At 33.3% G+C, this 23717-nt stretch overlaps 1 protein-coding gene across 4 annotated transcripts; it reads right to left on the bottom strand.

Moving 5' to 3' along the window:
* Window positions 1–79: 79 nt before the first annotated feature.
* Window positions 80–23101, bottom strand: LOC116413426 (multiple coagulation factor deficiency protein 2 homolog). 4 transcript variants are annotated; one of them, XM_052892142.1, is made up of 8 exons: window positions 22948–23101; window positions 22631–22739; window positions 21596–21640; window positions 19901–19918; window positions 19533–19653; window positions 18484–18526; window positions 17198–17346; window positions 10340–15421 (listed from the first exon to the last, which is right to left on the bottom strand). In XM_052892142.1, the coding sequence occupies exons 2-8, from the start codon at window positions 22727–22729 to the stop codon at window positions 15231–15233; spliced, it is 666 nt and encodes a 221-aa protein (XP_052748102.1). In that variant the 5' UTR covers window positions 22730–22739; window positions 22948–23101; the 3' UTR covers window positions 10340–15230. The 4 variants fall into 4 exon arrangements, with proteins under 4 accessions (XP_052748104.1, XP_052748103.1, XP_052748102.1 ...); XM_052892144.1 differs by lacking the exons at window positions 10340–15421; window positions 19901–19918 and adding an exon at window positions 80–644 and having other exon boundaries at window positions 19533–19674; window positions 22948–23100; XM_052892143.1 differs by lacking the exons at window positions 10340–15421; window positions 19901–19918 and adding an exon at window positions 4241–4417 and having other exon boundaries at window positions 19533–19674.
* Window positions 23102–23717: the final 616 nt, after the last annotated feature.

The following is a 23717-nucleotide window of genomic DNA, read 5'->3' as shown; positions in this document are numbered from 1 at the left end:
AGAGTTGAATACAGTGTTAAATTTTTTTTTTCGTTACATAATTGTTTTCCGAGCGTACGGAGTAGGCGTTTTATTTAAAAAAAAAAATCGTAAACAAAAATAGTATGTAATTTATTTTTAACCAACTAAAAAAAAAACAAAGTAGTTCAGATAAAAATTTTCCAAATCGGTTTACAACTGACGGAGTCATGAGGTACCCAAGATTAGAAAAAAACCAACTCGTTTAAGAACTACCTCTTTTTGAAATCGGTTGAAAATACATTTTTTTTTTATACAACTTAGAATGGCAAACAAGCTGACAGCCCACCTGATGGAAAGTGGTAACCGTCGCCTATACACATGAGCAGTACCGTGGACATAACAGAGTATACTGTTTCGCCCACGATACCCCCCATGCGTTGCCATTCCTGAGGACTCAGGTGTTATTCCTCTGTACCCTGTAAATTCACGCCATCCACAAATAAATTCACAAATTAACAATAACAAATTCCTATTAATCTAATTCATGCCGGCTGATTTAAATTCGACGTAATCGATAAAACCATCTTTATTCACATCCGCCTGTTTCAGCGCCCCCTCGACGATCTCCTCCAAATCCGCGTCCTTGTATATGACTGCTGAATCTATTTCCACACCATTGGAACCTAGAAATACAATAAAATTTATAATAATACATTTTTTTTTATTGGATGAAAATTGAATGGTAACCATGTTGCGCTAACGGTTGGGTATATTGCTAGCAATGGGATTTTTAGTCTCCATTACTTACAATCCCTTTCCCCCTATAATAATACATTTTTTTCATGGATGATAATGGACTGGTAAAATTTACATTTACATATGTTCACGATGGTTTCCAATAATGTGGCAAACAAGCTGACGGCCCAACTGATGTAAAGTGGTAACCATGATACCCCCCATGCGTTGCCATTCCTGAGGACTCAGGTGTTATTCCTCTGTACCCAGTAAATTCACGCCACATCCCACCCTTCAAACCCACAGCCATGCAAACATAACTACATTATGAATAATAATTGTTCCTGAAGAAAAAGAGTTAATTTGACTAGATTTTAATTATATGTTAAATTTTACGTTCAATTGTTTCTTTAATTAATTTTATTGTAGTTTTTAGTTAACTATAATGAAACTGCATCTCATTCATGTTGTCTTAACACGTTTTAGGATATTAATCTTGTCTTATGACCATAACTAAGAACAAGGAATTACAATATTATTAAACTGTAAATCATATGGTCGCCTCCTTTCTTCTTATGCAAATATAATTAGTCTCAAAAGATACACCGTCAGTTGCTATTTTCTCAATTCATAGCAGGCTAGTGTAGAGAGAATGTGTCAATTATTTGCATGACAAATATTACATTACTAGATTATATATACGACACAGTTTATGTAGTAAGTGTGCAAGCAGGTTGTATCTGAATTTGGTAGGGTTATACGGCCGTATAACATTTTCTATGTTTCCTTGTTCTTAAGTATATGTAAGTACATTTTTTAATGTAATTTATAGTTTTTTTTTTCAAATAAATAAAATGTATAAACACACCGACTACAATGGTCACTAAAAGAGTTAATTTGATTTAAAAACTAAACTATTGAAGCGATTTTAATAAAATTTCTACGAGACCAATCTTGTAAGTATATATTTTCAGATAAAAAAAATCCGAATTCGGTTTACAACTGACGGAGTTAACAGGTAACAGACATAAAAAAAAAGAAAAAAAAATAAAACCAATTTAGAAACCTTTTAGAGTAGTGTGAGTTACTAAAGCTAATTGCGGTTGCCGGGGGAAAGGGATTGTTATTAATGGAGACAGTATTGCCATATTATACATATTAGTATAGAAATATAATATAATTCCTGATGAATTCATAGTTCTACGGGCTAATCATGGCGATGATTCTCATCTATCACCCTTCACTGGTGTCCGTATTAACAGGCGAAGGTTAAAGATTTTCAAGAAAAAACTGCGGCGCCACTGTAACTTCCAAATAAAACTTTAATAGCTTTTTTTTGTCCATATACAACTTAGAATGACAAACAATGATGATTTTTCTTGTCTAATCTATCATACTGATTAATAAACTTGAATAATTATTAAATAAATAAGTGATAACTTGGCAATATATCGTCATAGTCGTAGAATACTGACGGATCTGACAAATATTACGTATAAAGATCCGTCAGTATTCTACCACTATGACGATATTAGCCAATTCGAAACCAATTTTGACTCATATATCTCAAGCATTAGACATTTTAACATTCTATAAGATTTACTTGTGTATTTTTATTCAAATATTTGGTAATCTGTGCTTAAAGTTTTATAATAATAAAAAAAAAACTATAAACTCACCGTTTACTTCCGTTTCCTGTAATGGCTCAAAGATATATGTAAATTAGAAACAAATGTCGTTTTTATAATTTTATTTAAACAGGAAATAATAAAACAATAACATAATTATTTACTTTAACTTAAAAGATATTCATTAATAAATGACACACAATACATACGGGAGGCAGATGTAATAAAAAAAAAAAAAATTATATAAAACTTATAGATAATTTATTTTTTTTTTTTACTTACAACATAAATAACAACAGCTGACGGCACAGTAATGGAAAGTGGTAACCGTTTGCCATTCTAAGTAATAAAAGAGATAAAAGAAATAAAAGCATATACAAAAAAAAAAGAAACCTATATAAAACAAGTAACAAATTTTTTTTTCATGCATGTGCCATTCACAAAATGGTCACTCAGGTGTTATTCCTTTGTACCCTGTAAATTCACTGATATATCCCACATATTTAGTCTGATAGCTTACTATCCAAAGTATTAATAAATTAAAAAGTTGTTCTTTATATACATATATTAAAAGAAAAAAAAACATTGTACGGTTGCCCTGGTTAATTAATAACAATAATCTATTTTTTTTTTTAAATTTTGTTGGTGGATAAATATTTTTTTTATAACACGAGTATGCGGCTCACCTGATGGTAAGTGACTACCGCCGCCCATGATCACCCACAACACCAGTAGCATTGCAGGTGTGCTGCCGGCCTTTTAAAAAGGAATATGCTCTTTTCTTGAAGGTTATGTTGTCGTATCGATTCGGAAATACTGTTGCTGGAAGTTGATTCCAAAGAGTGGTTGTGCGTGGGAGAGAGTGCCTTGAAAAACGCACGGTGGAGGACCGCCACTCGTCCAGATGGTTGGGATGGAACTTTGATATTATAATAATAACGAAGTAGTTGCTTACTGATTGTTCATGCAACAAAAAATATATAGGAATGGAAGGAGTTCATGTTTAAATAAACGCATAGATATTACGTACGTACCTCAAGATGGAGCATTCAGTATTAAAAAACGCAATAAAAATATAATCATTCACACTCTACAGTAATTTTTGGCTGACGCATATTTTTTTAAATAACACTAAACGTAAATTTTTTATATATTGCAAGTTTTGTTTTTTAATTTCTTTATTTTCCATAATTTATGATCGATACATACAAAATTTAATCTAAAAATGTACCAAGTAGATCTTTACTGTTAAATAAGTTATTTTAGCGTTTAATCTTCTGTCAGATATAAACGTGATTATATTGTCATTGATTTATTTTTCAAATTAATATAGTTATTATAATTCTAAATCTTTGAAACATGCAGACAAGGGATTGAACATTTAAACACTATGGTGAAGCAACTTATTTTGAGCCGGGTCGCCGGCTTGCTTTTACCTCGCTTTTCGTAATTTGAAAATAGGATAGGTACTCACCTGCGAACAATTCCAGCAGCTCTCTACAGGATCCGGTGTTCTGATGGTCAGAAAGATGACACGAAAGACAGCAGAAATATATTTTTCATTAATTAATTTGTAGGAGAGCGGCCAGTCGCGGTCACTCATACTAAGCTCGAAACAGAAGGGGCGATCGGCGCGAGAGGGCAGCACCGACAAAGATCGGACACAAATAGTCCATAGCCCACAGATAACTTCTAAAATTGCGAGCATGCAAAGTACCTATCCCTTATATATAACGAAAAACGAGTAGGCATAAATATTAATACAAATTATGTTTTAATTTCACTAAGTTATAATTTTTAAATTATGTTTTAATAACACTAAGTATGAAAATAAGACGTGTCACAATTGCCTGAGCGTTTTTGGGACGTTTATTAACACTCTCCGCTCCATCTATATGTACAAATGACCAATGGTATTAATTATTAACGAACATTGTCATCTTTAATAGCTTTTTTAGCTTTGAAATCACTAATTCTATACTCCATATAATCGACATATCCATCCTTGTTTAAGTCTGTATGTCTCATCGCATGTTCTAGAACTTCTTCCAGCTGCTGGTCGGTGTACGCTTTGTGATTCTTGTCGACTTTGCCTGAAAATGTCGGATGAAAAAAAATTAATTTTTAAATGAATCTAAACAGTGTCCTCGATTCGTCTGTATGTCTTTTCGTAACTATAAAAAATAAACTTGCCATAAACGGGTGTTCAATACATGTTTAAATGTCATACTACAAAAGCGTGCCTAACATCAATTTATATTTAAACAAAAGAGAGTATATATTATTAAAAAAAAATAAAAAGTATTTAATTAAGTTAATATAATAATCTATATTTAATTAAATTAATTTTTATTTATATTTTTAATAGTGTTGCCATACCTAATTGTAATAACCACTAAATGATAAAGGGATACCATATATGCAACAAATAATACCAACAAACCTGTTTCGTTATTCGACCTCATTTGTATTAAGAGGAAACAAAAAAATTATATATATATATATATATATATATATATATATATATATATTGCAATTTTGAATTGTTTTCGATAATTTCATTTGCCATTAATAAGGCTGACTCCAATTGGCTCCATCTTGTAATTATTTTGTGATAATTATAAATCATTACCGAAAGGTCCCCGCATATAATGGGCCATCCCTTCCTTTCCTGAGAGTGACGTAAGAGGCAGCTAGGAGAACATAATGGTCTAAGGATGCGCAGTAGCGTCCCTCTTAAAATATCACAAAAGCCTAACAACGGTTGCCAATCCGCTTGTCAAATATGGCACCTACTGGCAAAACTTATCGGGAAGGCCTATTTTCAGCAGAGGACAGTTATCCGCTGATATGACGATATGTCACCACTGTTTACATATATCTTAAGTTTTACTCATGTAACCTTAATTATACAACTTAGAATGGCATACAAGCTGACGGCCCACCTGATGGAAAGTGGTAACCGTCGCCTACAGACATGAGCAGTACCATGGACATAACAGAGTGTACTGTTTCGCCCATGACACCCCCCCCCCCATGCGTTGCCGTTCTTCTATACCCAGTAAATTCACTGCCATATCCCACCCTTCAAACCGAAACACAGCCATGCAAACACGACTGCTTCACGGTTGAAACACGAATGGGACGGAGGTGCCCAAGCAAACGACTTTTATACAAAGTCTTCCTCTAGTGACTTTATATAATTTCTCTTAATGCAGTTATGAAATATAGCTCTTTATATAATTAACTTTATCGAGGCAAATGAAAACACTACTGCAGTTTTTTTTTTTAATACAAGAATTGACAGTTACGTTGACATATGTCAACGATAATTGAAAGATAGGTAATAAAAAAAGGCGCGAAATTTTTCTAATATTGTTAAGTAATAATTTATAAATAAAACATGCAATAAAAGTGACAAGCAATATGTAATTGTAAAATTACGATAAAAAAATATAATGAAAGTACTTACCCTGACATAGTTAGGGAGTTTATCATAGTACGTACACAACACGGTGAATGCACGGCCTAGTCAAAATGGCCGGTTTATATTATGACATTTTTTTTTATGAAACTGGAAATGGCGTTTTTATTGATTCTTCACGGAAATCTTCGATTATTAAATGCAAGACGTATTTAATATTATATTTAAAATATTCATACGAACAATGAGATCGATTCTGAAGCGCTATTACTTTATATCTATCACTTAAGTTAATATTCTAATTTGATAGTTTTACTACACAAATTAAATTTATAATATTTAAATCTATTACAATTTTAGTTCATGTTGGTCCTTAGAATAAGGATTTTCAATGTGGTATCAGATTTAAATTTAAATTTTAAAGTAGGTTTAGAGAAATGACGAATCAGAATCGACCTTAAAGTGGTTGATCACTAAACAAAATTTGACGGGGGAAAAGGGATTGTTAGCAATGGAGTTTAACAGCCTCATTGATAGCAATATACCCTATCAGGTCAACCTGCACGTGGGACGCCCTGGAAACCATCGTGAATAATTTTTGTTGAATTCGTCACGATGGGCTAACTGACCTACTTCGTCCTCATCTATCATTCTTCACTGGTGTCACCACTACTGGTGTTACCATTCCATTATTACCCATTAAAAAAAAATTGACACGATGTTCTAGATGGCGCTAAAATCGAGTTTTAACCTAATATTTATTTATTTAGTAATTTATTCATTGGTTCGTTCGTTGATTCATTTATTTATTTTATATTTGCAAGCATATGTTTTTTACAAAGTTGTACAATACAAGAGAATAAAGACAAAAAATATGATAAATTATTACTACTTATATCGGTAAAAAATAAATAAAACTACTCGCCAATTTGGAAATTTCACTTCTAATTATCTTTAATTATAAAATAATCAACAAAAAAAAAAAACACAAGTGTCGATTCCAGCGCTATCTAGTAATTCTTGTCTAATTTTCTTTAGTAACCAACAACCTTAATATTCATAGTGACAATAAATCTGTAGGTTTATTCTCTTTTTATAAATACTTAATTAAAATATTACTTACTTTATCACCTTCACCAGTCCATCACCAAACCAAATGATCACAATTTTCGTAGACAATATGGTGAAATCGAAGTTGCTAGCATGTTTTTAAAGGAATGCCAAAACCAGCAAAAAAGTGAAAGCTTTTTCATAGAAACGAGCCAAAAAGACGACAAACAATTGATACAAAATGACAAATCAAGCCAAATCAATGTTATAAACCTAGTGTGCTGACATACAAAATTATAATAAAGGTATTTAACTCGAGTCCAGATATTTGTGAGCCGCTTCCAATATCTTTGGCAGGCTGCTACTAAATATATCAATGATGTTTGTAATATTATTTAATAAACGTACTGCGTGAGTTAAGGGAGCGCGCTGAAGTAGGTTAGTTCTGACATACTAGTATAGTATTATCTGTGGTTCTGACAATATTTAGTTATAATTTTTTTTTTAGTACGTTTGTTCCGTTGTGGAACAGGCTAAGGTCGGAGACCATGCTGCCTAGTCTTCAATATGATAAATCGTCTGGTATTAAAGAATTTAGTTCTAAGTACTTACCTAATGTATTTTTTTTTTCTCTATTCCTTCACCAGCCAATGCCTTGCACAATACAGCCAAACGAAGCATTGTCAAACACACATGAATGAAGTATGTATAAATCACACTAAATTAGGCATGAGTAATATGGATACCGATCCTTTATCTATATATTGGGTTTCGCCAGACATTGATGGCGGGAAAAAGTTCATCAGCCATTTCGATATCGTCCATATCGATCTGATATCTATTTTCGAATAAGTTAAAAGTCTGTTATCTAATATTATTTTCTCAAACATGCTTGGAAATGTGAGCATTATCTTCTTCGACATAGATCAAAATTGCCGTACTGGCCAGATACATGCGGGCAGCGGCCGGCAAAATTTGTATGTAAATCCATATCTGTCGTGTTTTGCGGCCAGATAAATTACTATGTAAACTCATATCTGTCCTGTAATTTAAAAATGAAATGACCTTTTACTTCGAAACATGACTACCAAGGAGGTAACTAATAAAAGGTTTTATTTAAATTTCGAACTGGCTTACAAATAGAAAACTGTTTAATGCAAAAAAAAAACAAAGGAACATTATGGCGCGTGAAAAATTATTATTGTTCGTTATTCGTCATTGAACTTAAAAAGTAGTGTTTTTAATTTCCGCGCATTATTTGAGAAAAGTACTATACAAGCCTTGGCCACAACTAGGCATTGATGGACTCACGTATGTGTGCCTCGGCAACGCCTCGGCCCACATTTGCACGTTCGTCCATCAATGCCTCAGTTGCTGGCCGCTGCAATAATGTACTATTTTTAAATAACAGACTTTTAACATATTCGTTATAGGACCAATGTATAGATATTGTAACTAAAATATATTGATATTGGTATATATTACCCAACTCTGGAATAAAGGAGAAAGGGAGAAGAGGGAGGGAGAGACATCTCGCCAAATCTCACTAAAGGAGACAGAGAGTTAAGAGCGTTTATAACTAGTTTGTCGAGGTGTGAAAATGTCGCAAATATTTGTCTATTTTCAAAAACAATTGAAGGAGTTTTTTTTTTTACAACACAGCGGGCAAACGAGCATGCGGCTCACCTGATGGTAAGTGTCCATGTTTCCGATCGATTAATTAAAAAAATCGCCGTAGTCCCGGCATAGAATGGGCCACCCCTTCCTTTCCCGTGAGTGTCGCAAGAAGCGATTAAGGAAACTTAATGGTGGAGGGATGGACAGCAGCGTCCCTCTGGAGGGAAAGGGATTGTTAGTAATGGGGTCTAACTGACCCATTGCCAGCAATACACCCTATCAGGTCGACCACCACGTGGTTCCCCCTGGAAACCCTTGTTGGTAATTCTAGTGGAATTCGTCACAATGGGCTAACTGCCCGCCAGCGTATACTGATAGGGCAGGTGGGGTTACCATTCCATTATCAGCCATTAAAAAAAAACAGCGTCCCTCTTTACTCATGACTAAATAGCTAATTGCTGTTGCCAAACCGTCTGCCAAGCGTAGCAATTATTGGCAAAACCGCCTAATATAGAAAGGCCTATATTCACCAATGGACAGATAACGTCTGATAATTATTCATTAGTACAAATATGTGTACATGGCGGACTTAATGCTAAAAGCATTCTCTCCCAGTCAACCATAGGCAAGTGTCAGAATACACGAATGCGGTACTAGTAATTATTGATATACATACATACTAAAATTACATATATAAACGAATAAATATATATAAATAACAAATATACTTACACATATATGACATATACTATATTATACACGAATTTGAGAATAATATAAAGCACTTACTACTCGGATAAAGTAAAAAAGTGAGCGTGAACGCTTTTTTTTAAAAGGTGATGATGATGATGATGAATCTATAAAGAAAACAAAACATCGCTCCGTATATTTCATTAACCATTTAAATACAATTATAACCCTGTTGGATAATTTTCAATTTTTTTTTATACCACTGAGGTGGCAAACAAGCATACGGCCCGCCTGATGGTAAGCGGTTACCGTAGCCTATGAACGCCTGCAATACCAGGGGCATTACGCGCGCGTTGCCGACCCTGAAGAAACCTCTTTACCGCCTTTTGAAAATTTCGAAATTTCCAGCATCTTTTAAATTCTGTATACGATATATACCCGTTTTTGTTGACGTCAATCCTGTTTAACCCTTTTAGTGCCATTCATTTCTTCTCATATCTACTTAAAAATGCCAAAGAAATCTTTGTCGTGTTGATGTCATTTACCCTTGTCTCTAAAAAAACTGTATCTCCTCCAAAAATTATCCAATTTTAATATTTTTTTTTTACAGCAAGCTAAACAGCGACTGATTTCACGAGCGCTAATGACGCTCGTGGCACTTTCAGTTGCAATGCGCACGAACGCGACGGCGCTCGTCGGCACTCAAAGGGTTAAAAACATATCAGTAACAACATTCGACTTCATCCAAATCGTTGCCAGTAGCCACGCTTGGCAGGCGGATTGGCAACCGCAGTTAGGCTTTGGAAATATTTTATATATTTTTTTTATTTTTATACAACTTAGAATGGCAAACAAGCTTACGGTCCACCTGATGGAAAGTGGTAACCGTCGCCTATAGACATGAGCAGTACCATGGAGATAACAGAGTATACTGTTTCGCCCATGATACCCCCCATGCGTTGCCATTCCTGAGGACTCAGGTGTTATTCCTCTGTACCCAGTAAATTCACGCCAAATATTTTAAGAGGAACGTTGCTGTTCATCCCTCGCCTACCCTTAATCGATTACGACACCCACGGAAAAGGAAGGGGTGGCCCATTCTATATAATAATATTCATTTATTATCAGGTACTTAACCTATAGAGGTACAATGCCGGGACCGCATGGCATTATATAATATATTTAAAAAAAAAACGATTTAATCGCCGAAATATATAATTACAATAAAAGAGGATTATTTTGTAGAAATTTATTAATTCCCAACAGTCACTCTCATCTTGTAACATTACGACACAACCGTGGAACAGAAATAATAAAGAAAAAAAGTCAATGCATGTCTTAAAAATAAACTGTGACCATAGACAACTTTCTTTTTTAATTTCCATTGGCGGTAAAAAAGATACAGCACAGGCATAGTCGATAACTCTAATTTGTCATTGTAATAAAATTATTGAAGATAATAAATATCTTTTTACAACCGTAACTATTTTATATTAATATATAAACCACCAATGTAAAAAAATTAAAAACAAAATTCGAGATGAAAAATAAACATAGTTAAATAAGTAATTATAACTCTAAAACAGTAAGATTTTATGTTTTTTTTTACATATGTAAACTCTTACAAATGTAAACAATTCAAATATCTATATTTCGAAAGCATAACAAACATTGGAACAAAAAAAAAATACAAAAATACAAGCAGTCATTATTGGCGCCAATTTTTTTTTTTTCGTAACCAAAGAACTAATCACATTCAGCCATATTTCTCTATATGGATACTTAATTGAAACTATGCATTCTTATTAGCGCTAACAGAAATTTAATTTTATAATGAAAACTATTTTTAAATTAAACAATTAAGAATTATATGGTGTTATTGTCTGAAAAAAGAATGTAAACTACCCACAGTTCCCACAAATAAACAATGACTGACCTGAAATATACGAAAAACTAATGTACAATATATACAGACAATTTCTTATAAATTAATATTTCTCCAGGAAGAGATATATACAAAAAAAAAAAACCAATGTAGACACCATTCAATAATTTATACTCACAAGAAAAGACTTAAGTCCCTTGTGCATAGACTTTTCTTGGTGTCTGAGACTTTTTTTACTCCTAGCAAGAATATTTATTTAATAAATATCTTTAATTGGGCTTTTTAGCCGTATAAAAATTCTAAATTCGATATTTATAAATAAAAAATTATTCTAGATTTAAAATCTAGATCTAGTCTCTTTCCACAAATATTTCGATGAAATAGCTTACATTTTTTTTTTAATCTTAACATCTTCACGCCATATCCGTTTCGTGGTAGGCAGAGAAAACTGTCATAAAAGCAATTTTGAATGTCAGAATATTTTTTTTTATTATTACTTAAGTATACTTGATTAGTTATATATATATATTCGTATATAAATTCCAAATGTACATGTAATAGTTAAATAACTTTTCATAAGTATACTTTTTAATTTGTTTTTTATTAGATGTAAAAACAAAACGCATCTGTCAAATTTAAATTTGTGACTTTTTTTATCATTACCATTATCTACGTTATCTAAAATTCATATACTGCGCTCATGATGTTATAAAAAAAAAAGAATAATACAATAAAAAAAAAAAAGAAATGCATAGTGGAGGTAAACAGTGTAATACTTACGAGAAAAAATAATTATTTTGATACAAGATCAAAATACTCTTTACTCTGTGGAAGCACATTATTTGAGCACAAAAAAAAAACAATATTAATAAACTAAAAATACTTCAAGATTGAGTTTATTTATAATACATATATTTATGTATTGTCAGTAATTATAGTTTACACTCGACGGGAACGGCAAAGGTGCAAAGCTAAACAGCCGATTTTTTTTATTACATATTAAAAAAATACACTCTTATTCATGCCACAGATAAAAATATACATTACACAAAAATATTACCATTAAGTATTTAAAACACTTATCTAGTGGAAAATATGCAGAAATATATTAGAAAATGACGCTAAATATGTAATTTTTTTTTTTTATACAACTTAGAATGGCAAACAAGCTGACGGCCCACCTGATGGAAAGTGGTAACCGTCGCCTATAGACACGAGCAGTACCGTGGACATAACAGAGTATACTGTTTCGCCCACGATACCCCCCATGCGTTGCCATTCCTGAGTACTCGGGTGTTATTCCTCTGTACCCTGTAAATTTACGCCATAATTACTAATTTATACGTAGAATATTTTTTTTTATATATATAAATAACAGTTGATTTCACATTAATGATTTACCGCCAAATTAATTTATTTATTTGATAGACAATATATTGCATAGAATAATAATCGATCGATATTCATTATTTTTAGACACAAATAATCTGATATTTTATTGGGTAATCATGAATACGATACAATCGATCAAACATTAAATCGATTATAATTGATTAAGATAATAATAATAATAAACTCTTTATTGTGCACACAAGAGATGTACACAGGGAGTATTTATACAGAATGTGCATATACAAAGATCGATCAATATAATACTATTACATTACGAATATATCGATACGATACAATCGATTATACATGATTTAGTTTTACCATGACATATTCTAATCAATTATATTTCATAGGTCGTAGTATATAATATAAATATTCTTTATTCGAGTAAATTTAAACATTTTTGAACAGTAAGTAGTTTTTTTTTTTTATAGAACCTTTATATCGATACGACTGATTTAATTAATTGTATCGATTCTATTTACTAACCTAATCGATATCTATATTATTTTGAATAAACAAAATCTTCTATAGACCATGCAAACTGATTTGATAAATATTATATTTAGAATATAAATAAAGTAAAATATTTTTAATAGTATTTTTGTTAAATAAGTAGTTACAGGGAATTTTCAGTTAAGATTTCAGATTTCAAAGAAAAGTGGTCATTTTGGGGGCATATTTAATATATATAGGTATGTAATGTGAATCCAACTGTTACATTTTTATAAACATTTGCGACAAATTAAATATTGGCACTTTCCTTTCAATATAAACATTTCAAAATATATTTCAGTGAATTGACAAGACCTATCTATAGATTAAATACAACGAAGTGTTCGTATAAAATTGAACTTAGGTCCCATTGTAATAAGGTCCAATTTTAAATGACAAAGTTTGTTGATTTACAAAATGGACCCCTAAGCTGATGTAATTAAGTGCAATTTCTAAATAAGAACATTCAAAAATATTGTTATGATACTGACAATTCTATGAAAGACCTGTGGGCTCGATTCCATAACGATTTTAAAGCCGTAAGAAAAAACAGACTGCATAGAAGTGACACTTCTATGCTTTTGACCCTTCTTCTTCAAATCCTCCATAGATTGGGAGGGTAGTAAAAAAAATCCGCATTTTACAAATAGTTGCACTCTATTCATAATATCATGCAACCAACCATAGAAGTTAAAATAGATGACATAGATATTTCCAAATTCAAATTACTTTTATTAAAATAGACTTGTTTACAAGCATTTTTAAATCGTCCTTTTTTTTAATCTACTGCAGGGTCCTGATTGTTGAGAAGAGCCCGAAAGAAACTCAACAGTTACTCTTTTAAATCTCTGTTAACATAGTTGAGCGTTACGCACAACGGCCCAAATGAGAGGCAAAGCGCGGAAAAAGAGTCCAATTTACATTATTTGAGCGTTTTGTATAGGAAACGGTTGTCACCGCTCATCTGTCAAATGACAGATGTCAACTTGGCGTAATGCCTCAGTCAAGGGATTAGATATAATTGACATCAATCTACAACTTTATATCGATGTACATTGGCTACAAATTCCCGCGCAATTGTAATGACTACAAAATTAATATCAGGTTTAGGTGGGCTCTGTGTCTAACTTCAGATATACTTTAATATCGAAACAATCTGATTCGAACTTCAATATCGATATATATATCGAACGTTACTACTTCGTCGAACGTTATACTAGAATAATTTTGACATTTAAATATGAAATACTTTTAAAAAGCAATTAAAAATCGAAACTAGAGTAAGATTTTGATATTTCGGTAGTATAGAATTTAATTTTGTTTTATAAGTTTCATATAGAAGCAAGTTTGAGCACACTGTGCTCATTTCAAAATAATTTGATGACTACTCTACATTTTTGATATTTAGGATTCGAGCGAAGTTTTTAAATATGCAGAAATATATGTTTGAATTGAAAATACATAACAATATTTAAAAATATTTTTAAATACATCTTAAATATAATATTATTATCCGGGGTAACGTGGCTGGTTTCTGCATAACTAGCTCCAGTTTACATTATCGATATACACGATATCTTACGATTGTACCGTTACGATATAAAAGAAAAGCACTGCACGCAGCTCTATAGAAATACGTTTAATATAGCGCGACGATATCGTGGACGTACATAGTAACTTAAAAACTTTTCATACAATTGCATACATTTTCCTCTTCGATTATATCGTGACGGTACAATCGCACGGTATCATACTACGCTACGGCATATAACCGCCAGTATTCCATAGAAGAGTAAACTAATATAATGTGAAAGAGAAAATACAAAGTTTTTCTCTTATTGTACGTATTATTTTTCTTGCACGTTATAGAAATTAGCATTTTTTATAGTTTAAAAATAGAAAAGTGTTGTAAAATAATAATAAAAAATTGAATCTCATTAAAATACTTTTTTTTTAATTTGATTAAAAAACAGGTTTAATTAAAAATTTAAAAAAATCAGTTGTCTATACTTATAGAACAATATATATATATGTATATATATGTATATATATATATATATATATATATATATATATATATATATATATATATATATATTAGAGTATTCCCATAAAGAAATTACATTTCAACTAAAAAAAAAAGCTTCTAATAATGGGGTCGTCATTTTGAAATCAATATATTATCGACATTCCAAATTGAACCTTATCGTGAACTAATAAAGTGCATTATATATTTCATATAATTTGTTCAAAAAAAATTTTTTTTCATGTACCGCACTTTATACAGACAGCACTTTTCGTTTTTTAAATCTTCAAAAAAGTCCGTATTCTATTGGCGAGGCTAAGGAATGTCCTACGTTCTGCCGTCTTTGTTCTGGCTCTTTTGTTGCGCTCTAATAAATTCCGGATAATCAATGTAACCATCTTTGTTATGATCGTCCATGTTTAGAATGGGATCTATGAGGTTTATGAGCTCGTCGTCGGCGAATATCTTCTCGCCGACAGGTGGGTTGCCGGGTTGCGGTGTCTGTTTGTGGCCTTGCTCTATACCGTTGCCATGGTAACCGCACATATGGGGGGGGAGAGACAAACACGAATGTAAGTGATGTACCAGCGCGATGTGATTATTGGCATATATAACGTAATAAAGTTCGTTTTATGAAAATAAAAAAAAAATCTTATTTGCTTAACAAAATTGAACTTAGTAACTGTTGTAATAAAGTACAATTTTAAAAATTAGAAGCTAATTTGACTATTAGCTGACAAAAAGTTGACGCGTTTTTGAGACTCAAAGCTCTATCTATATAATCCAATTTAAAGATCCTAAAATAACATATATGTATGTCTATATATATATATATATATATATATATATATATATATATATATATATATATATATATATATATATATAGACATACATATATATATATATGCCAATAACCATATACCACAATGACTTCCAATCACGCAGTCTGTCCTTATACTTTATACACTTTATAGAAATAATGTACAGAAAAAAAAAATACAAAGAAAAAAAAGAAAAAAGTATAAATGACAGAGAACGTGACACACAACAAAAGCATTTCCCGCCAAAAGTTGCCAAATACTTTTGTTAGCCATGAACATAAACACTTATTGCAATAAAACATTGTAATATACAAAGCTTTAAAAAAAAAACAAACAATTCCATAAAAAAAAATTGTAAACAATTAATGTAAATTTAATAAATACGAGAACATTTAAAATTTAATCACTTTAATAAAATAAAAAATATTAATAATATTTAATTAAAAAAAAAACAACAATTGCAATTATGAAAATTCAAAAAGTAATCTATAATTCTATGCATATATTAATCGTTTACAATTTTAAATTTAAAAACATTTGACAAATACCCTTATCTTATAACAATTATTAAAAAAAAAAACACTCAACGAATGAACCGAAGCACAAAAACAATATTTTAAAATAACATCAAAATAAAATTTTAAATACCAATAATAATAAAAAAGTTGTAACGTATTAAACGTTCACATTTTAATAAATCACTTTCGTTGTCAAAGAGTAATATATGAAAAGCTAATTATAAAAAAAAATTAACAAAAGTTCTCAGGAAAAAATAAACAAAAGAAAAATAAAGTCGTAACCCGTCTGAGCCAGAATGAAGGGTACTTCATTTTATTTATTAAAAAAAAATAAACAACCCGCGAAAAATAACTAGTTTAAACGGGAAAACAATTAGCTTAATTAAAAAAAAAACAACCCGCTTCGGCTTCGCACGGGTGAAATGCTAAAAAATGTGTTTATTTACGACATCACATTAGAAAAATCTAAAATTATCAGTGTTCCTCTACAATATTATGCATGTATTATACATATAAAGCTTCCTCTTGAATCACTCTATCTATTAAAAGAAACCGCATCAAAATCCGTTGCGTAGTTTTAAAGATCTAAGCATACATAAGGATACAGCAGGAATCGATTTTGTTTTTTACTATGTAGTGATAGTGATAAAGTAATGAAAATTTTTTCATGAAAAAAGTATGCGCAGACGGGGTTTTTTTTCTATTTAGGATTTAGGGTACTAAGTAATTTTTAGGGGTACCAAGTAATTAATGGGGTACCAAGTAATTTTTAGGGTACCAAGTAATTTTTAGGGTACCAAGTAATTTTTGGGGTACCAAGTAATTTTTGGGGTACCAAGTGATTTTTAGGGTCCATATCACTATTAGGGTATTAATTTACTTTAGGGTACTAAATTACTTTTTATTGCTCAAAGTACTAAATTATCGTTTAGCGTACTAGATTTTGACTCACCATGCCAATGTATGAGCGACTTGATCAGTTCGCATCCGTCCAGCTTGTTATTGTTGTCGGCATCGTGCATTTTGAAGTAGTGGAACTGTAGTTCTTGCTCGGACATTTTGGATGTGTCTATGGGCACCTCCATGTGCTCCTGGATATGGCTGTGGAATGGATTGATAAATGAATACCAGCTCTTCGAGCTAGAATACCCTGATAGGGAACCTAGATAATGAACATGGGTAAAAAGTAGATTTCATATAAAAAACATGGACTTTAACAACTTTACTGAAGCAACCATCACCAAACATAGGGAAGCTCTCGACTGAAATAACATTCCATGGTGCATAACATTCCTAAATGGGTACAGGGTACGGAGGCAAAAAGGCCTTAGTCTCCTAGTACGTGAATTTACAGGGTACAGAGGAATAACACCTGAGTCCCCAGGAATGGCAACGCATGGGGGGTATCGTGGGCGAAACATTATACTCTGTTATGTCCATGGTACTGCTCGGTTACGGACGGTTACCACTTTCCATCAAGTGGACCATCAGCTTGTTTGCCATTCTAAGTTGTATAATAAAAAAAAAAACATGAGGCATGGTCATCGCAATATTGCAGTATCCACGATGCTGTTTAAGTGTATATACGACGGTAGCCATTTAAGATCAAGTGGACCGTCAGTTGTTTGCCTTGTTTAGTTTTTATTTTGCTGATGAGGGAGGGCATTTACATTTTTTGAGGGAAAAGGAGGAGAGACATAGTTACTCTTGCGAGTAGGAGGAAGGAGTATAGATAATTTTACGGGTGGGGGAAGTGGGTTATTGATATTTTTGAGGGCGAGGAAACGGGTACAAATAATTTTGTGAATGGAGGAGGGAACAATGATAATTTTACGAACAAGAGGAGGGCACTTTGATTATTTTGAAATTGGGGGAGGGCACATTGATAATTTTCAGGCCGGGGAGGGCACAATGATAATTTTACAACTAGGAAAGGGCATTCTGATAATTTTGCGGCCGGGGAAGGGCACATTGATAATTTTGTAATCGGGGAAGGGCACAATGATAATTTGCGACCAAGAAAGGGCACATTGATAATTTTGCGGCCGGGGAAGGACACATTGATAATTTTGTAATCGGGGAAGGGCACAATGATAATTTGCGACCAGGAAAGGGCACACTGATAATTTTCAGACCGGTAGGAGGGCATATTGATAATTTAGCGGCCGAAGGAGGGCACATTAATAATTTTGCGGGCGTTAATGGATTATGGCAATGGTAACAATCAACTCTACTCACTCTCTTTCCTGTGCTATGTTCGCCGTGTTCAATAGTTGTGGATCTGAAAGAAAATTTAAGCCGATCAAGGACAAGCCAATCAAAAAAAAAAATAAGCATAATAATAAATAATAGAATACGTTGCATATAAAATCTATCATTAAAAACTTGGCACCAACTGGGAGGAAAAAGATTGTTAGTAATGGAGACTGAGAATCCCATTGCTAGCAATATACCCAACCAGGTCGACCTCCTCGCGGTTCCCCCTGGAAACTATCATGGTTAATTCCTGATGAATTCATCATAATGAGCTAACTGGCCTGTTTTCATTCTCATCTATTACCCTTCACTGGTTCTCCGCCAGCGTATCCCGTTAGCGCAGGCGGGGTTACTATACCATTTTCACCCATAAAAAAAAACTTGGCACCAATTTCATATTTTGTTACAGAATTTTTAGGAGGGAGACTTTGTACAAAGGGTACCTCTGTCCCATTCGTGTTTCAACCGTGAATCAATTGTGTTTGCATGGCTGTGTTTCGGTTTGAAGGGTGGGATATGGCGTGAATTTACTGGGTACAGAGGAATAACACCCGAGTCCTCAGGAATGGCAACGCATGGGGAGTGTCATGGGCGAAACGTCCCGTTCGTTCGTCCGTTCCGTTGCGTGCGCTGCGTAAACGTTTCCAATTACCCAAAAAATTGATCTAAAAAATGTCCGCAAGAGTATATATCTAACTTTTAAGACTGACTCATTATAACATATATGACGCAGACGAAGTCGCGTGCAACAGCTAGTTAAGTATATAGTTAAACACCGCATCAGATCAGCCGTCAACTGTCCACTGGTGAATATAGGGCTCCGCCTTGAAGGATTTTACCAGTAGTTGCCACGCTAGGCAGGCGGGTTGGCAGCCGCAGTAAGGTTTTGGTAATATTTTAAGAGGGACACTGCTGGCTATTCCTCGACTGTTAAGTGCCCTTACTCGCCTCTAACGACACCCGCGAGAAAGGAAGGGGTGACCCATTCTATGCCGGGATTCATAAAAAAGCGAGTATGGTGTGAAACTCACCACCGTGGTGTGCGTGGCCGTGTTGCTGTTGTTGTTGTACGGGCACCTGTTGTACAGGCACTTGCTGTTGTACCGGCTGCTGGTACTGTTGTTGAGGGGGTGGCTGATACTGTTGTTGTTGTTGGTACTGTTGTTGCGGCGGCTAAGATATAATTTATTTAATTTAGACATGCTTGTTGCACATAATGGAACTTTGATTGACTAGTATTGTTGTTGAGGGGGTGGCTGATACTGTTATTGTTGTTGGTACTGTTATTGCGGCAGCTAAGATGTAATTTATAAAGTTAAAACATGATTGATGCACATGGTGGAATTCCGATTGACTAGTATTGTTGTTGAGGGGGTGGCTGATACTGTTATTATTGTTGGTACTGTTGTTGCGGCGGCTAAGATATAATTCATAAAGTTAAAACATGATTGATGCACATGGTGGACCTTTGATTAACTAGTACTGTTGTTGGGGGAGGGAGAGGGTGGCTGATACTGTTGCTATTATTGGTACTGTTGTTACGGCGGCTATGATATAATTTATTAAGTTAAAACATGATAGTTACACATGTTGGAACTTTGAATAACCAGGATTGTTGTTGAGGTGGTGATCTTTGTTGCTGAGGTGGCTGATATTGTTGTTGTTACTTTTTTTAATGGATAAAACTGGAATAACCTTACTTGCACTATTGGTCAATATTTATGGTGTACTATCAATGAGGAATAACAAGAGAGGATGAAGTCAAGTCAGTCGGTTCACTGAGACAAAATAGGGATTAATCACAAGTCTCCAGAGAGTAGAGTGTGAAGGTTAAACTAACAGGGCACCTAACACCAGAGGGAGACTGTACAAAAGTCATTTGCTTGGCAGCCTCTGTCTCATTCGTGTTTCTACCGTGAAGCAGTTGTGTTTGCATGGCTGTGTTTCGGTTTGAAGGGTGGGATATGGCGTGAATTTACAGGGTACAGAGAAATAACACTTGAGTCCTCAGGAATGGCAACGCATGGGGGGTATCATGGGCGAAACAGTATACTCTGTTATGTCCATGGTACTGCACATGTCTATAGGCGACGGTTACCACTTTCCATCAAGTGGGCCCTCAGCTTGTTTGCCATTTTAAGTTGCATAAAAAAAGGTCATATTAGTAGCCATGGTCATTCTATTTTCAAGCTATTTATATATATATATATATATATATATATATATATATATATATATATATATATATATATATATATATATATTTTTATGTAAAAAGAAACCAGCATGCCTGTCACCTGATGGTAAAAGTTTACCGCAACCACGAGAGTCGCTGATGCGTTGCTGGTCTTTTAAAAATTTATAAGTTCGTTTCTTGAAGGTGCCCATGTCGTATTTATTAGGAAATGCCGCTGTAGGTAATTTATTCCACTTTTACAGTAAGAGGCAAGAAGTGAAACGCACATAACATACAGTAGTTGGGGGGAAAGGGATTGTTAGTAATGGGGTCAAATAGCCCCACTACTAGTAATATATCCTGTCAGCTCGACCTCCACGTGGTTCCTTCTGGAAACCATCGTGGCTAATTCTAGTTTTTTTTTTTATACAACTTAGAATGGCAAACAAGCTGACGGCCCACCTGATGGAAAGTGGTAACCGTCGCCTATAGACATGAGCAGTACCATGGACATAACAGAGTATACTGTTTCGCCCATGATACCCCCCATGCATTGCTCATTATTCCTCTGTACCCTGTAAATTCACGCCATATCCCATCGTTCAAACCGAAACACAGCCATGCAAACACAACTGCTTCACGGTAGAAACACGAATGGGACAGAGGTACCCAAGCAATCGACTTTTGTACAAAGTCTACCTCTGGTGATTCTAATAGAATTCGTCAGGATGGGCTAACCTGCATTCATCCTCATTAGTCATCTATCACTGGTGCCTGGCCAGTGTATACTGATAGCGCAGACGGGGTCACCATACCATTATCACCCATTAAAAAAAACAGTAGTGGACCACCATTTTTAAGGGGATATTAATGGAAATTTTATTTATTGTTTAATTTAATTATATCGTTTTAATTTACCGGTTGATGCTGTGGAGGCGGCGGTGGTGGCGGTTGTTGGTAGTTCTGTAACAACATGTTTATTACAATTAGAATACATTTATTTACTTGAATCATCTTCTTTTCATAGTCGGTTAATATTTTCAGTTCATATTCATCATTTCAGCTACTATCCGTCCCCTGCTGGACATAAGCCTCCCCCATAGACTGCCATAAAGAACGGCCCTGAGCCACCTGCATCCACTGACTCCCTGCAATGCATTGCAGGTCGTCCATCTAGTGGGGGGTTATCCTATACTGCATTTACCCGTACGTGGTCGCCATTCAAGAACCTTTCTTCCCCATTGGTTGTCGGTCCTTCGAGCTATGTGACCAGCCTATTGCCACTTCAGCCGAGTGTGTCTTCTGTAGTTTTCTTTATTAGTTATTTTCCTTTAAACCCATTGTTTAATTATACTAAATATAGCAACATATGGTCCATAATATTGCCCACATTTTTTTATATCCTAACATAGAACATATAATTGTTTATATACTAATTCACATGGACAAAACCGTGTGAAACGGCTAGTTCATAATATTAGTAACTACTATTTAATATTAAGTTTGTTTGTTTGTATGTTTGTAATACTTTATTGTACAGTAAAGTTTTAAATTATAACATACAGAGTTCTTAAGAAAATAAATAGTACAATGATGGGCTTATCCCATAAAAGGGATCTTTTCCCGACAACCTATGAATGTTAGATTATAATTGTGAATTGGAGGACATAAAAAAAAATTATAGTTAATAAAAATATAAAAATAATAAGTATCTTATGCAATGTTTAAAATAAAACATAATTAAATACACATAGTCTCCCAACGCACCACATCAAGGCAGCATGACCAAGATACTGGCAGCAACCTTTTTGGATTGGTAAACTTATCTTTTACTTAAAGCAGCTGCCAGCTCTTGGGTCAACAGTAACTTCGACGAGATTGTCCGTTAATAATATAAATATTACAATTTAATGATACATTTGTTGTTTGTTTGTTTATTTCTCAAACTGTTACCTGATAATTCTGCGGAGGAACGCCCGGAGCTACTTTCTGTTGATATTGTTGTGATATCGTACACTGCAGCATCGCAGCGAAAAATATTACACGCAGCATTTTTTTTAATCTGCAATTTTTTTTTTTAATATTTAAATAAGCGACCAAGAAATAGTACAGATAAGTAGGTATATATATATATTTTTTTTATTTCAACTTTTTTAAACGAGTAGAGCAACAGCGTGGAAAAGGAATTCAAAAATGTTCAAAGTAATAAACCAGTTTCATTTCAATTCTACAATTTTTAAAGCGTGAAAGTGTAAAAACTTTGATTTTACCTGTTTAGGTAGACTCGCTACGTGGACATATGAGCGATAATGGCTTATCGAATCGATGTATTGATAAAACAAACGTAAGCAATGTTTCACAAACGTTTTCAAAAACTATTGGGAAATTAGAAAATTAAACACGTCAGACGACTTTGACGTTTTGCGTTTCGTTACTCGATGCGTTAGTGCCACGTTTAATTACGTTTATGTATATGTTTAATTTAACAGTTATGTACCTATAAATAAAATGCATTTGTTTATTTCGAATAAAATACCTATATATATATATTTTGATTAACTTATCATTTCTGTGTTTTAAAATTAGTTTCATATTTAAATTAAGTGCATAGATCAAATTAATAATCAATATTATTATTATAGGTGTCAACTTGAAAAAATAAAACTTATTTCAAGTTAATCGAGGTGCTTCAATGCTTAATAGGTACCTTACACAATTATAAAAACCTATTATCCCTTGGTTATATACTATTTGATTTAAACAATCCATCATTTAGTAATATAATCCATTTATACAGTAAATTTTATATCAATGTAAGAAACAAACGATATCGAGATCGTGTTCTACATTTTTATGATTTTGTTTACTAACTCGACTATTTTTTTTTTTGATGAGTGAAAATGGTATGGTAACCCCGCCTGCGCTAACGGGATACGCTGGCGGAGCTCCAGTGAAGGGTGATAGATGAGGATGAAAACAGGCCAGTTAGCTCATCATGATGAATTCATCAGGAATTAACCATGATAGTAGTTTCCAGGGG

This window comes from Galleria mellonella, unplaced genomic scaffold (assembly GCF_026898425.1).
Source record: "Galleria mellonella isolate WM207_F2 unplaced genomic scaffold, CSIRO_AGI_GalMel_v1 utg150, whole genome shotgun sequence".
Lineage (NCBI taxonomy): Eukaryota > Metazoa > Arthropoda > Insecta > Lepidoptera > Pyralidae > Galleria > Galleria mellonella.
This window is presented reverse-complemented; position numbering and strand designations above follow the sequence as displayed.

Excerpts from the sequence above, each read along its gene's own strand:
- LOC116413426 (XM_052892141.1), bottom strand. The coding sequence starts at position 22,729 with ATGCTGCGTGTAATATTTTTCGCTGCGATGCTGCAGTGTACGATATCA. Across the intron at positions 21,641-22,630 it reads TTCCTCCGCAGAATTATCAG|AACTACCAACAACCGCCACC; the intron begins GTAACAGTTTGA and ends ATGTTGTTACAG. Across the intron at positions 15,422-17,197 it reads GTCGCTCATACATTGGCATG|AGCAAGGCCACAAACAGACA; the intron begins GTGAGTCAAAAT and ends GCAACGGTATAG.